This window comes from Ursus americanus, chromosome 16 (assembly GCF_024610735.1).
Source record: "Ursus americanus isolate L20-20 chromosome 16, mUrsAme1.1.p, whole genome shotgun sequence".
Classification (NCBI taxonomy): Eukaryota; Metazoa; Chordata; class Mammalia; order Carnivora; family Ursidae; genus Ursus; species Ursus americanus.
The window spans coordinates 878,318-893,532 of NC_142142.1; the positions used below are offsets into that span (position 1 = coordinate 878,318).

General features: G+C 38.1%; 1 protein-coding gene across 10 annotated transcripts in view; it reads left to right on the forward strand.

Annotated features, from left to right (window-relative positions):
* Positions 1-15,215, forward strand: part of SBF2 (SET binding factor 2) — a 460,355-nt gene that overhangs the window by 420,037 nt on the left and 25,103 nt on the right. For all 10 annotated transcript variants that reach the window (XR_006777991.2, XR_006777993.2, XR_015726904.1 and 7 more), the window contains 4 exons: positions 984-1,168; positions 4,472-4,648; positions 6,683-6,784; positions 7,486-7,671. Coding sequence is in view for 4 of the 10 variants with exons in the window: in XM_087868044.1 (XP_087724170.1) it covers positions 984-1,168; positions 4,472-4,648; positions 6,683-6,784; positions 7,486-7,671 (650 nt within the window). In the remaining 6 variants the exon portion in view is untranslated. The remainder of the gene's footprint in view (positions 1-983; positions 1,169-4,471; positions 4,649-6,682; positions 6,785-7,485; positions 7,672-15,215) is intronic.

Here is a 15,215-nt window from a genome sequence, read left to right on the forward strand (position 1 = left end):
GCTTCTCAAAGAGACTTTCTTAATCTAGAGAAGAAACTTCACTTTAGGGAAGCAGTGGTAGTGACCCCAATGACCCCATCACCAGCATGAACACCACACGGACATTTCTAAGGGGCTGGGTTGTTTTGAAGGTACTACAGTGTTAGTCAAAGTTTGAGGCTTAGTATTCGCCTTTGTGTTTGGGTATTGAATATTTACTATTCACTTGCATGTAGAAATTCTTGATTTTTCTAATTAATATAAGTAAGGTCAATTTGTAACATGAGATTCTTCTAGCAGCTTAGCTTTGCCTTTCCCTTAGAAGACATCTGCTTTTGACTGAAGTTTTAAATAAACCCTCCTAAGTATCAGTGAAATGCACATTACTGAATTTATAACTTCTTACTATTTTTCATGGATACTGGGACAAAAAGATAAGAATATAGTCTTTGCTGGTTTAAAATTATGTCATTTTGGCATGACACACAAATACGAATTCTAAATCCAGCCTCAGATTTTAGTAGGTGTAGTCAAGTTCTAATTTATTACTTAACGTACATTTCTTGTTGTGTTGACTGGCTAAAGCAGAGGAGTGTCCCTTACTTCTTTCATGAAACCCTGAGAAACCGAGTCACTCCATGTTATCTCATTGTTGCCTTCTGCCCACATTTTTTGTTTCCCTGTGTCATGCACTCTTTCTATTTATGATCTCAGCATTCATTTATAAATACTGACTTTACATCAAAATGCAAAAATAGGATTGACTCGGGTGACTTCTTAGGTCCCTCCAACCCTAAGATTGTTTGATTTGGAAATGCTGTATTGAATAATGCTTATATGTTGCAGACATAAACTACAAATGACCAATATGATCCATGAATAGTTAGATGAATTAACTTGCTGTTACCTCTAAAACTGTACCGACAGAGCATGCATCTTTTTTCCCTGTTCAGTGGCTTTCCCACATCAAATGATCTCACTCAATTATTTTGGCTTTTGTGAAGGTGTATGGGCAAGTCTTCGCTCTAGCACTCGCCTGATCAGCTCTCCAACATCCTTCATTGATGTTGGTGCCCGGCTGGCAGGCAGGGACCACTCGGCACCCTTTAGTAACAGCACCTACCTGCAAAACCAGCTCTCGAAACGCCAAGCGGCCCTTTATATATTTGGTGAAAAGTCACAACTAAGGGTAAGATTTCTTTTTCTCACTTGGAAACTTTACGGATAGACGAAGGCAGTTTATAAAACTTACCTCAAACCAGCTTTTCTAGGAATTTCGTTTTATAGCATAGATTCTTAATCTGGAGTTAATAATCAATCTCAAAAAATTTTTTAGCTCGTATGTATGTATGTATGTCTAAATATAGTACCTCATAATCATTAAAAAAATCAAACATCAGGAATATTAGAAAGTGTATGTACAAAAAAAGAAATAAGGCTCATTCAGGCTGTTTTTCCATTGTCTTAGTTCAGCTTCCATAGGAATCTGTGCCCCTGGCAAAACAGATCCCTATTGATAAAGAAAGCTACAGGAAGGTAGGAGAGTGAAAAGAAGACTACGGCACTGCATATGGAGACAAGGGAAGGCCAAGACTGGTCCTAAGCTAAACTTTTTAAAAACTTTGCAAGGCTATATATACAGAAACACATGTCCTAAGGCCAGTCAGAAATTTCAAAATATCAGATGCTAATGAACTTTATTCTTAATTTGAAATGATTGTGCTGAGGAGCTGAAGACGATGCTTTAGGTCCTATAAATTGTAAAGATTATCTCTACCTCCAAGAGCAACTATTCCTTGGGTTTGTTTTAGCAATTCATATATTACAAAATAAATTTCATTACCGCTGATAGGTTTGTGGGAAATAAAAGTATTTGTTAATTCAGAAATCCCCGCAAAGTTTAGCCCAGTGCCCAGTCAGCACTGGACAATCTAGACAGACCTTCAGTTGAACTGTGGACCTGGAGCTGGGAGCAGGATCCCACATGCTTGCTTTGCAAGATGCCAGTGACTGAGTCATCTCTTCTATGGCAAGCGGGCTTTGCTCGCTCTTCTCCCACTGCCAGGCCTGCTGCAATCACTTAGTCACAACCTTTAGGGGAGAGGGCATGAAACTGCTGGGTAATGCTCAATTTTTAAGTATGCACACGTGTCTTCTGATGCAGCAGAAAACTTTGTATCCAGAAAATAGTTGGAACACTTTTCACAGTAATCCAGGGCTGCCTGGACAGCCTCTTTGGCACCAGTGTCTTCCCCAGAGCACAGACTTTCCACACTTCAGCACACCACTTATTCATGACCTGAATCACTCTCCAAGCTTTGTCTCCTAAATTCTCACCTCTGCCATTGCCTTTGCACGTCAGTCATCAGATGAGCTGTGTGGTCATGCATATATGAGTAAGAAAGATTGACTCCTTGCAACTCTTCCTCCTTTTGCTCCCTCCTTCCCTTTCCCCCATCTCTCTCCTTCCTTCTTCCTTTTTCTTTCTTTTATCCTAAAGTGTTATATTTTAAAAACATAATTCTACCATCCCGGTACAGTAATTATTAGGATTTCCATATATTCCATTCAAGCTTTCCTTTTTATTTATTCAATAAAGTAGAGTGTAGGGCCATATTTGTCTGATGTATGCCACATTCTGGCTAGCACAGTGCTGTCTAGCTGCAGCCCAACACTTTCTTCTCCCCACAAAGGAGACATGTAGGAAAGCAAATAAGTAGAGAATGACCTATTCTAAATAATCTTGAGTGGCCCATATTTACCTTTTTCAATTTACATACTTTACTACCTTATACTTAGAAACAAATTCCTTATGACCTAGTGTATGTCAACACAATGATTGATAGTTCCTCGTTCATAAGATAAGCGTACCTAGCTCGTGTAAGGTTGAGAAATGGAAAGGAACCTGGTTTTCCTGGAAAGTAAACTATCTTTTATCTATTGTAAGTTTTAAAAAAATACAAACAGATAAGAACTCATGTATGCTACTGAGTTCTTATCTCAAGAACATGCTTCCATATTGTAGAATAGTCTTCATAATCACTTTAATCCCTACGTGGCGTCCCAGTTTTTTGGATTTTTACATTTATCTTCTATATGTAAAATTGCAGTCCCATTTACAAGCATATAGTTTTTTATTTTTTTATTGAGATACAGTTTAGTGGGGTTTTGTTTCTATGCTTTAGATTATTTCTTTAGGGTAGCTTCCTTTTTAAAAGAGGAATTATTAAGACAAAGAAACGGTTTTTTCTTTTTTTTTTGAAACTTTTTTTCTTAATACATATTAGAAATGATATTTTTTAAAAAATAATTAGGAGTTTTTGCTTTTTATTTTAAAACTTTATTATACCTTTAAAAAATGCTCTAAAATAACCAATATAAAATGTTAAACAGACCGTATGCATAAGTTCTTGGCAACGTTTTTTTTTAATTGTGATAAAATACAAGTAACATAAATTTACCATCTTATTGTGTACAGCTCAGTAGTTTTATGTACATTCACATCGTTATACACCCAATCTCCAGAAAGCAGTTTTACTCTTAGAAAAGCAAATAATACAATAGAGTAATTTTGGCAGAATGTGAAGAAAGCATAAAGAATGTGAGAAAACTAATTCATTCTTTGGCATGAAAAAGTTGAGAACTTTTAAATCTTCAGAACTAGGCAACTAGATTATCAAAACAAAATAGACCAAAGGACCATCAGTTTAGCATTTTTAAATTACAAATACAATCTCATGTGGAATAAATTTCTTATGGATTAAAGATGTAAATGATAAAAGTATTCAAATAAATAGAGATTGATACATGTGTCATATTGAGTGGAAAAAATGTTGTCCCAAAGCTAGAAATGGCAAAACCTTTCAGATTTTACTATATCTAAAATTTTGTATCTTTAACTTTAAAAGAGTAACTGCAATGTTAGTAGTCTTAGGGCAGTGAGGTAGTGATTTTTATTTCCTTCTCAATGTTCATCTCTACTTTTTTTTTTTTATTTTACAATGACTATGTTTTACTTGCATTATAAGAAACAAATATGTGTATGTCTACAAACTTCAATTTGTAGAGTTCTGGAACCTCAACAGTATATTACCTTTTCGTTACCGTGTATATCTTGGAGAGACTTAGTTTACAGTTTTGGATTAATCACGCTGTCCACGTGTCATTGGTTCCTCTTTAGACTTCCAGGTTCATGGCCTTACAATTGGCTTATATATGGTGTTATAAATTCCATCCGGTTCCAGACTACCAGTAGTCTCTCCAAATTCTCAGAATGACAGCAATCCAAGTCAAACCACAAGAGCTTACCGAGTGGCTCTTTCCAGTAATACTGACACATTAGCCACACAAGATCGACTCTCTTGACCTCTGCAACCTCTGTAGCTACTTGGCCTCAACTGACCGTACGCCATCAAGTATGGGCCCTGTTAAAAACTGTGCTCTTTTACCTATAGCACTTCATCTGCCTAATTCTCTGCATCTTCACCCACAGAACTTCAAGTTAGAATTTGCTTTAAATTGTGAGTTTGTTCCTGTTGAATTTCATGACATCCGACAAGTTAAAGCCAGTTTTAAAAAATTGATGAGGGCATGTGTCCCGAGCACCATCCCTACTGACTCAGAAGTGACCTTCCTGAAAGCCCTGGGAGACTCTGAGTGGTTCCCACAGGTAATGTCTGGAGCAGCTCGTTGTATAACTCAAGGAAAGAGAAGTCCAGTTGGATATACAGAATGGATATTTGAGGGGGAAAAATATTGTGTTCCCCCACTAACTGACACTCTCCCCTTATTGTGTGCCCTCCATAAAGGCTTTCCAGTTCCAGGAAACCATGTGAGCTAGAAGATGGGTCTAGAATTCTTCATCCCTGGGCTCTCATCTCTCTATCACTGAGAACTTTGTCTTCATAGGATGCTAAGGAGGAGGTCTTTATTGTTAGATGGAAACTTTTTGATATGCAACAGATTTCATCAACAAATATTTATAGGACTCCTGCTCTGTTGTCAGCAGAGTGAGGATCCAGGACAGAATGTGATTTCTAGATGACTCCAAGAGCCTTTCCCTGTTACTTTCTCACCTCTCATGTGTCTTTGCCTTTTCCATGTGTCTAGATTTTAGATTCACCTTCAGACCAGCCACCAAGGTCATATTGGATGCCCTAAAGCCTACCTAAGGTTTAGGAAAAACTGCATATCCTTTCTTCAGCTTAGTCAAGCTTGGGATGTTTTTAATTAAACTCTTATTGAGAAATTAGGGACAAATAGGTATGCCAGCACACATAACCCTCATTTCTTCCAAACCACAGAAGAAAGGTATTTATGACATGCATGTTTTAAACACTGATGCGGACATTTGGCCAAGACCACCTCTGCAGTATACCCTCAGCCTTCGGTTTAGGCCACTGATGCTATGCCTGCTATTCCTTTGCCCCCCGTAGGAGTTCCCAGCCCCTCTAATCCCCTGTTCCTATCTGCCTCCAAGCTTCCCGCCTCTCTTAAGGAGGAAGAAGAGTTGTTTTCCGTAAGCCAGGAAATAACGGAGTACCCAGGGCAGTGACTATTCTCAAGATAATTGAACTATCTATTAAAGGAAAAAAAAAAAAACAGCCACATATATAATTAGCTATAAATCTAGGTCAGGATATGTTAATACCTGTCCCTAAGCTATGAGCCCCAGCCCCAAACTGTTCCCACCACCCAGCCTATCTGTTTCTGGTACATACTGTGTGCTGCTTCTTACTCCAAAGTGGATCCATACCAGAAGTTGGTGACTAAAAACAGTGGAAAATACTGCCCTGCTTGGGACATCGGCATTTTCAAAGTTAACTCAGAGCAATTGCTAAGCCCAAGGGAATTCAGGTCTGGTAATAGCTGCGTTATACGAACAGTGCGTGAGGAGCTTCCTGTTGCTGGAGAAGACATGCGCCTTGTTCCTGGGTTTAAAGTAGCCCAGCTCTGTTTAAAATACAGGGGGCGGGGGGGGGGGGAGTTTATGTTAGTTGACAGTTGGATTCATTGTACAAATTATATCAAATGATGCTTGAAATATAGTTTTAAACTATAATACACAATTGGTTTTGAATCTCTATGCTCCGCTCACAACCTAGTTGTCCATTAGGGACTTGAGTCTGTTGACTTGGCTTGAAAGGCTGAGCACAAATAGAGGTTTTCTTCCCATTGAATACATGGTGCAGACAAATAAGAGTCTTTTTTAAAAGATAAAATTCATTTGTCATAAAATTCAGCCCTTTAAAGTGTACAGTTCAGTGCTTTTTAGTACAGAGTTGTGCAACCATCCTCCTATGTAATTACAGAAAAATTAAGAGTATCTGAAGTAGAATTGACTACATCATAGAAAAACACATTTTAAGTCCAGTAACTGTGTTGTCAGGGCCACTTAGTATCTCTTGTCTTTTCCATTGTGTGGAATTCTGTAGCTCTTCTGCTTTGAGGGGATCACGCACGGTCAGTTTATTTCATTGTCTATCATTTGAACACATTGTTTTAAAATATGTCTACTTTTAAATCATGTCAGTTTCATCTTGATTTTGACAAAGAACTTTAAGCATTTAAACCTTACGTGGTTCTTTTGTCCAAATACTTTATCCCTAACTTGTTTCGTTATCTAAGGTTGATAATGAGTCTGTCTGTTCTTGGTGCTCAGAAAGCGCCTGGTCTAATTGTGGCCTCCTTTCCTATCTCTTAGCTTCACAGGATAATGCAGCTGGCTGTGGTTGTATCAGAAGTACTTGAGAATGGTTCCTCAGTTTTGGTCTGTTTGGAGGAAGGCTGGGACATCACTGCACAAGTAAACTACTAAAACATAGTTTTATATACTTAGTTTTAGATTTATATTTAAATTCAGTTGTTTTTAAATTCTACAGATGAATCTTATATATAATGACTAATGTGTTTATGGATAGAGAAAGTCCTATGTTAAAAACCACTTAGTATCCATCAGAAAGCTCTGTGCCCTGAGCTTCCAGGCACTGCATAGCCTGGAGCTCTGGCCCAGGGCGTCGGGCTGCCACATGACAGATACACCACGGGAGGATACAAACAGAGCCCTCGACCAGAGGGTAGGACATGGGTCATCCTTCCTGGGTTTTATCAGTCCTTTCCCTGGCTTTCAGTAAGCCCCTCCTTTACCCACTCCAGAGTGAAAAAAGAAAAGTATAAGTATAAACTAGGTAAGACATTAATCTATACCTGCCAAAAAGTAGATAATAGGTTTGAACTGACCCTCTAGCCTTATTAATTAACCTGTAGGAGAGGGCTGCAGTTACAAACTGGCCAGTAAAGATTTAAATCGTAATTCCCTGAGAGAAAACATGTGGCCAAAACGAATTTGAGTTTTCATTTTTACTGGAAAGTTTGCAGAATTAATTTGATTGGCTGTCCTGGGGCAGTTAGTGAACAAATTTGCTGTTCAGGTGACTTCGCCTGTCTTAGTAACAAAATTTTTTCAGGACTGAAAGTAATGAAGTATTCATCCTGCTTGTGCCGTAGGTGACATCCCTGGTGCAGTTACTCAGTGATCCCTTTTATAGGACACTCGAAGGCTTCCGGATGTTGGTCGAAAAGGAATGGCTCTCTTTTGGTCATAAATTCAGTCAGCGGAGCAGCTTGACCCTCAACTGTCAGGGTAGTGGTTTTACTCCAGTCTTCCTGCAGTTCTTAGACTGTGTACACCAGGTAAGTAGAGCAAACTTAAATTGACTTGATACGAAGGAAAGAAAAGAAAGGCATTTATTGCTCATTGCAGTGCTGTGCCAGGTATCTTCATGTCATGACTCTGATGGACTCAGCCATAAGACTTGCTGAAATCTTAGCCATGGATTCCTGGGAATAGAGAAGAAAAAGAACTAGTTGGTTTCTAAAACTAGGATAGCTGAGTTGGCTATTGGGCTGGCCCCCATGTGAAGTGGCCAGCACTCTAAATTATCATCTCCTAAGAAGAGGAGCACACCTGGCTTTGTTGTCCAGGAAGGTTTGATCTATGGTAGAACAGCCAAAATCTCTAGGTGATGGCAGGGCCTGAAATCCAGCAGGTGGTCTTCCCAATTTGGGAAGCTTGTGCCTAGGAATATAGAAGGTAGAGGCTAACCCCTGAGAAAGAATCAAGGCCCAATCAAGCAAGCTTGTGAGGTTGAGAACACTGGCTCGGTTCTACTCAGTGACCTAATCAGGACTAATCAAGAGACCAGACAGAAACCCAGGTGTATAATCCAGTCAGACCCAGGGGGAGCAGGTGGATGGGGGACACGTGAATGCTCTAGGCTCCCTCCTACCCTCCTCTCAGGCACATCAGATATAAACTTCCTAATGGGGTCTGAATCAGAATTGGGCTTGAGAATTGCAGGGCCCTCGGTTTGCTAAATTGGCCTAAGAAAAGCAGGGTTGACATTTCCAGCTTTGTTTCGTCTGCACCACAACAATGAATGGGTTCTGGCATGTCAAACATATTTGTCAGGACAGTGAGCCTCTTTGAAATAGATTGGCCTCGGGTATCTATTGGAAAGAGAGGTGGAAATGTTTTCAGGAACCAGAACTGAAATTAGGTCTTCTAAAGAGGCCAAGTTGGTGTATGGGTTTTATTTTGGTTTGGTTTTGTACTCTGTTAAATCGTTTGATCAGCTTTATTAATTCACTTCATAATTTTTCATTTATTTAAAGTATATACAATTCAATAGTTTTTAGTATATTTACAGAGTTGGGTAATTGCCACAGTCAATTTTAGAACATGTCACCACTCCAAAAAGAAACTCTATACCCATTAGCAGTGACTTTCCATCCCCCCACCTCCTCCCCCCGCCGCCCCCCCCCACACTCTGGTGGTGGTTTTTGATTGCTGTAATCAGCTTCTTAAAGAAAAGATCTATTGAATAATTTCAATTAATTCTGTCCAAACAACATCTGGAGAAGCTGGTCACAAGGTTGAGCTTACATTTTAAATCTTTGCAGCAAACGGTTTATTTGTTTACTATTTGAATATGAGCCTTTTTATTTCTTACTCCTTTTGGAAGATAAATGAGGGAGACATTTGGAGCCCATTATCTCTGAAACTGAAAGCTTCGCTGAGGCAAAGGGAGAGAAGCAAGCATCTTTTTCTCACATCTAGATAGGTGAAAGCACATGAGTTCTTCATGAAGCACTTCTTATTATCTTGCTTATTACCTTGTATTGCTTACCAGATGCAGTAGGCTGTCTACCTTAAACATATACAGTGATGTATGCCAGTTATTTCTCAGTGTAACTGACAGAGGTATGGGGAGGCAGGTAAAAGCCAGTACTCACTATAGGATTTCATTTATAGAAAATTTTACAAAAGGCAAAACTGTAGTGACAGAAAACAGATCAGTGGTTGCTTGGCACCAGTGGTCAGGGACCATGAAGGGGCATGACCAAACTTTTTAGGATGAGGGAACTATTCTGTCCTAATTGTGGTGTTCATTACACAAATAACCAAAACTAATCAATCAGCCTGTATGCTGTAAATAGGGACATTTTATTATATGTAAATTGTCTATCAATGAACCTGAAAAAACAAAATTTCAATTAGTAAGTCCAACATCTCAGTTAACTGAAGTTCCAGAAAAATAAAACAGCAGCTGTCTGGTTTCTCCAGAGAAAAATGTGTCAGTCTGGTGCCCAGAGAATGCTTATAATAACCCTGGCTGCCTGCTCTTTAGAAATCGGGCAGGAAACAGGTCCAGGGAGATCCCTCTTAAGTGTGCAGATTTTTTCTATGCTATTTTCAGTTGCAAGCCTCATCACTAACCCAGTTGTGCCTGCTGTTCCCAAGTCCAGAGCTCATCAAGTCTTCCAGAGGACAAACTTCTAATCCCTTGCTTTCAAGGAGGCAATCCCATGACTGCATGGGTTAGGAAGGGACCCTGGAGATCTCACCAGTTCCTCTGTAGACTTACACCTGGTCCTCATTTTTGGCTCCCATTTCACCCCTATATATGTTACTCAGCTCTTGGGCTTCTGAGTCCTGAGCCTTTCTGGGTTTATAGGGCAAGCTGTTACCTTCTCAAATCATTTTCACCCTGCAAGCGTCCCAGTGTAGCTTCTCGTCTTCTGTCATTTATTGCTATTCTCCCTTTTATTTTCCATCGTTCATAAATATACTAAATTTTCTTGACCTGCTACTGTCTTCCTTCCCATTCTCCCCACCTCCTTTTAGGTTTTTTACCTTATAAAAATTCCTTTCCTTTAATTAAGGGAGAGTTGCAGGGGGCTGAGTGTGTATGGCCTAATTTTGCACTATTAAATATGTTAAATATCCATGTTTAAGTTGCAGAGTTCTGCATACCTAAACTAAGAGTCAGCAAAAGAATCCACTCACAATCAGTGAGAGATGGGAGGTTCTCATAGAAGACATATTGTCCTCGAAAATGAGAACATCATTCTACCCCAAGTATAATAATAATAACTTGCAATGAATACTTATATTTTATTGTTGGGGGTAGGTAGCAGTGTCAGAAGTCCAGAATTGGAAAGTAACCTGTATTTTGTGAGTACCCCTTAAGTAGTATAAACAAAGTAACTTAATATAAACAAAAGTGAAGTATAAATTATATTCCTCTTGTGTTTAGAATACATTAAAATAGGGACGCTTGGGTGGCTCAGTCAGTTAAGCATCTGCCTTCAGCTCAGGTCATGATCCCAACGTCCTGGGATCGAGTCCTGCGTCGGGCTCCCTGCTCAGCAGGGGAGGCTGCTTCTCCCTCTGCCTGCCGCTCCCCCTGCTTGTGCTCTCTGTCTGACCAATAAATATATAAAATCTTAAAAAGAAAATAGAATACATTACAACAGATGCTAAAACAATGTAATGTTACCTAAAACCTCTTTAGGGTGTATGTTTACTTTCTAGTATCTTTGTATTTTAAATAATGAGTTAGAATTCAAATATTCTATATAAATTGAGCTTTAGTGACAGCTCAGTTATTTGTAGGTGAATGCTTCACAAACTGTAGAAAATAATATTGTTCAGGGTCTAAAGACTCCTTTAGTATTCATTTAAATCTGGTTGTACCACGTTCAAATTTTTTATAGATTTTTTTTAAAGATTTATTTATTTATTTTAGAGAGAGCGAGAGTGCAAGGAGCGGGGAGGGTCAGAGGGAGAGAGAGAGAGAAGCAAACTCCCCACTGAGCATGGAGCCTGACACAGGGCTCGATCTCACAACCCTACAACCCTGAGATCCTGACCTGAGCCAAAATCAAGAGTTGGACACCCAGGCACCCCAACATTAAAATTTTTTAAATTAAAATATGAATTTTTACATATTTGCCTGAACCCTCTTTTGCCTTAATACTGTCACACGTACTAACCTGAGTGGAGGCGAGTCATTGCAAAGCAAGCATATGACCTTAATTGCAGTATTTAAAGGATGCTTGGCTATGATAGGTATCAGCTTTGGTGAAGCAAATTACTTCGTGCTGAAAAGGGATTGTTTATTCATTCAAAAACAGAAGACTATAGAAGACTGTAGTTAACAAATAGTGCTTCTGACTCTTGCTGACTTAATTATAAGGTAGTGTTTCATCATCTCCTACATACTAGTTTTAGGCATTAGAAAACGCCTTCTTTGAATACCTTTCAAGTGAACACTAGTGCTTTACATGACTCCAACTTTTGCCAGACAATTCGAATTACTGCTGTCCTCAGACTCTCAGGGGCACAAAGCAGAGCCAGGCACAACAACATTAAAAAAAAAAATGTGCAGAATTACGCAGCAGCAAGCGAAACTCCCAGGTGGAATGTGTTCACTGCTTATTAACCATTTCTAACATGCTAAATACCAAAAGGCTATGGAAATTTGCCTAGACTTGTCCATTAGTACTAATAGAGTTACAAAGAAAACAGATGAAGCACCAATCTTAAATTAGAACTGCCTCATCATATAAAAAGCCATTGTTTACGCCAGTATATCCAGGTGTCGGATGAATTATAAATGCTAGATCCCTGTTTCATAATAGCAACATCTGGCAGATTTTTTGTTGCTTCTAAAAGAAATTGGCTTAGTTCAAATGATATCATTACAGGATGCTTCCTTTTCTGAAAATAGTTGAACCAAATTCAAAAAGAAATACATCCAAAATACAAAAATGAAATTTTTACCTAAAATTTATTTTTAAAATATAATTCCAAGGGAACAGATATGTATAATATGAACAAAAACATGAAGTATAGGAAAGCATCTCCTCTATTTCAACATTAGAGTAAATCTTTGTTTCTTAGAACTTTTTCATTATTTCCTACTTTGAGAAAAATAAATAACAGTTATAACTTTGCTTTTGAAGTTTATTCATGTTGTAAATTGACTCGCTCTGGTCTAGCTGTGTGATAGGTTCTCCTCACCATTACCATATGCCAGCACTATGCTAGGTCCTATTCCAAAAAGAAAAACTGTTTGCCTCTTGAAGATATGAACTTTCCTTGTGAGCACATGTGTGAGGAGCTAAGCTGCCCTCACACGGTTTGGTTACTCTAAAATTTATCCATTAATATTGGCAAAATAACTGCAGCTAATGGATTAATGGTATATTCAAAGTTTCTGGTGTCTTCCCACTTCCCATTCATTTGAAAATTGGCAGAAATTGACATAATCCAAGCTGTTTTATAACAAAGCAATTTTACATTAAAGTTTTTATATTTTGAGCCCACAAGATAAATCTGAGTTTACATAGCAGTCTTACTTACTAATTTTTGATCTTTAACAAATTATTTAACCTCTCTGTACTTTGGTTTCTAGATAGATACATGAATAGATAGATAGCTATCAGAAGGATTGCAAATCTTATGTCAAGTGATTGGCCCAGTAGAAACTGCATAGTTAATGTTTATTAAATCTTTATCTTGAAATAATGAAAACTAACAGTTACCTATTTTTCTAGGGTGTGTCTGTCATACCCACAGTTTTTCCAATGTTAATACCATTCTATATAGGGTCTCTTGTAGCTTAACATTTCTAATTCTTGAAAGCAAAATCCAGTGTTAACTCACTATATTTTATTCCCAAAAACATTGATCTTTCCTGGGATTTGAGTCCTAGCTTATTTTATGAGCCTTTAAATTTTATAAAGTACTTAATGACCCATGGACAAAAAATAAGACCCTATAAATTCATGTTTCTCCAAATTCCATTTCAGATTCTCTTCTTATAAATAAGTGAAATTGGCAGGTTTCACTCCATAATGGAAAACAAAACTAAAATACCTCACATAGCTTCGTCTTTTAAATCTGTATATTTTTATCTTCCATCAAGATAAATATAAAATTATTTTGGACAACAGAATCCAGATGATGCCTGAGAAAGGCCTAGAAACTCTACTCATCAGCATATTTGGGGAAATGCTCATATAGAATTAATTTATAGGCTGAGATGCCTATCATTTCCAATTCTACATAATAAAATGAGGCTAAATTTATTTGAAGCAGATTTGCCCTTAGGCCCCAAATATCTTGTGGCCAACAGTAAAGAAAAATAATGAAACCAAATGCTATTCTTTGAAAAGATCAATAGAATTGATAAACTTCTAGCCAGACTGATCAAAGAAAGACAAAAAATACCAATATTAGAAATGAGAAAGATGACATCACTACAGATTCTACAGATACTAAAAGGACCATAAGGGAATATTATGAACATTTTACACCAATAAAATCAACAATATAGATGAAATGGGCAAATTCCTTGAAAGACGCAACCTACCACACTCACTCAGGAAGAAATACATAATTTGAATAAGCCTGTGTTTTTAAGGAAATTGAAATTGTAGTTAAAATCTTTCCACACTGAAAACTTCAGACCCATGTGGCTTCACTCGTTAATTCTGCCAAGTATTTAAGGAAGAAATAATAGCAATTCTACAAAAACTCTTCCAGAAAATTGAAGCAAAGGGAATACCTCACTCTATGAGACCATCATTACCCTGGCCTGACAAAGACAACAAAACAAAACTATAGACCAGTATCTGTGATGATCACACATTCAAATTTTCTAGACAAAATTTCAAATCCAGCAATATAGTTAAAAGATAATATGCCATGGTCAAGTGGCATTTATCCCAGGAATGCACAGTTGGTTTCACATTCTAAATCAATCAAAATATTAAGAAACTTTTTAAAAAAGAAAAATCATGGGGTGCCTGGGTGGCTCAGCCGTTAAGCGTCTGCCTTCAGCTCAGGTCATGATCCCAGGGTCCTGGGATCAAGTCCCGCATCTGGTTCCTGGCTCAGAGGGGAGCCTGCTTCTCCCTCTGCCTGCTGTTCCCCCTGCTTGTGTGCGCTCTCTCTCTCTCTCACAAATAAATAAATAAAATATTTAAAAAAGAAAAATCATATGGTCGTCCCAATAGATGCAAAAAACCATTTGAGAAAATATAGCATCTATTCCTTGTAAAAACGTTCAGGAAACCATAAATAGAAGGGAACTTCCTCAAACTCTAGATAGTATCTATTTTTTTAAGAACCTATAGCTAACATCGTACTCAATAGTGAAAGACTAAATGCTTTGCCCCTAAGATCAGGAACAAGATGCGTATGTACTTCACTTGTATTCAACATTGTACTAAATAAAGGCCGTAGCCATGCAATAAGGCAAGAAATTGACACCCCCATTAGAGAAGAAGTGAAATCACCTTTATTTACATGCAACACGGTTGTCTGTGGAATCTACAAAAAGCTAGAATAAGTGAATTCAGTGAGGTTACAGAATACATGGTCAACATACAAAAATCACTAGTATTTCCACATAGTAGCAATGAATTTTTGGAAAATGAAAATGTAAAAATTATTATCTTTACAATAGTATCAAAAAACATGAAAGAAATCTAACAAAATGTTAAAAACCTGGACACTGAAAACTACAAAACATTACTGAGAGAAATTAAAGGCCTAAATAAATCAAGAAATACCTCTTGTTTATGAGTCAGAGGATTCAGTATTTTTGAAATGTCAGTCTCCCAGATTGACCTAAAGATTCAGTGCAATCACAGTCAAACTGCCAGGAGGCTATTTTATAGAAATGGACAAGCTCATTCTAAAATCCATATGGCAGGGGCGCCTGGGTGGCACAGCGGTTAAGCGTCTGCCTTCGGCTCAGGGCGTGATCCTGGCATTGCGGGATCGAGCCCCACATCAGGCTCTTCCGCTATGAGCCTGCTTCTTCCTCTCCCACTCCCCCTGCTTGTGTTCCCTCTCTCGCTGGCTGTCTCTCTCTGTCGAA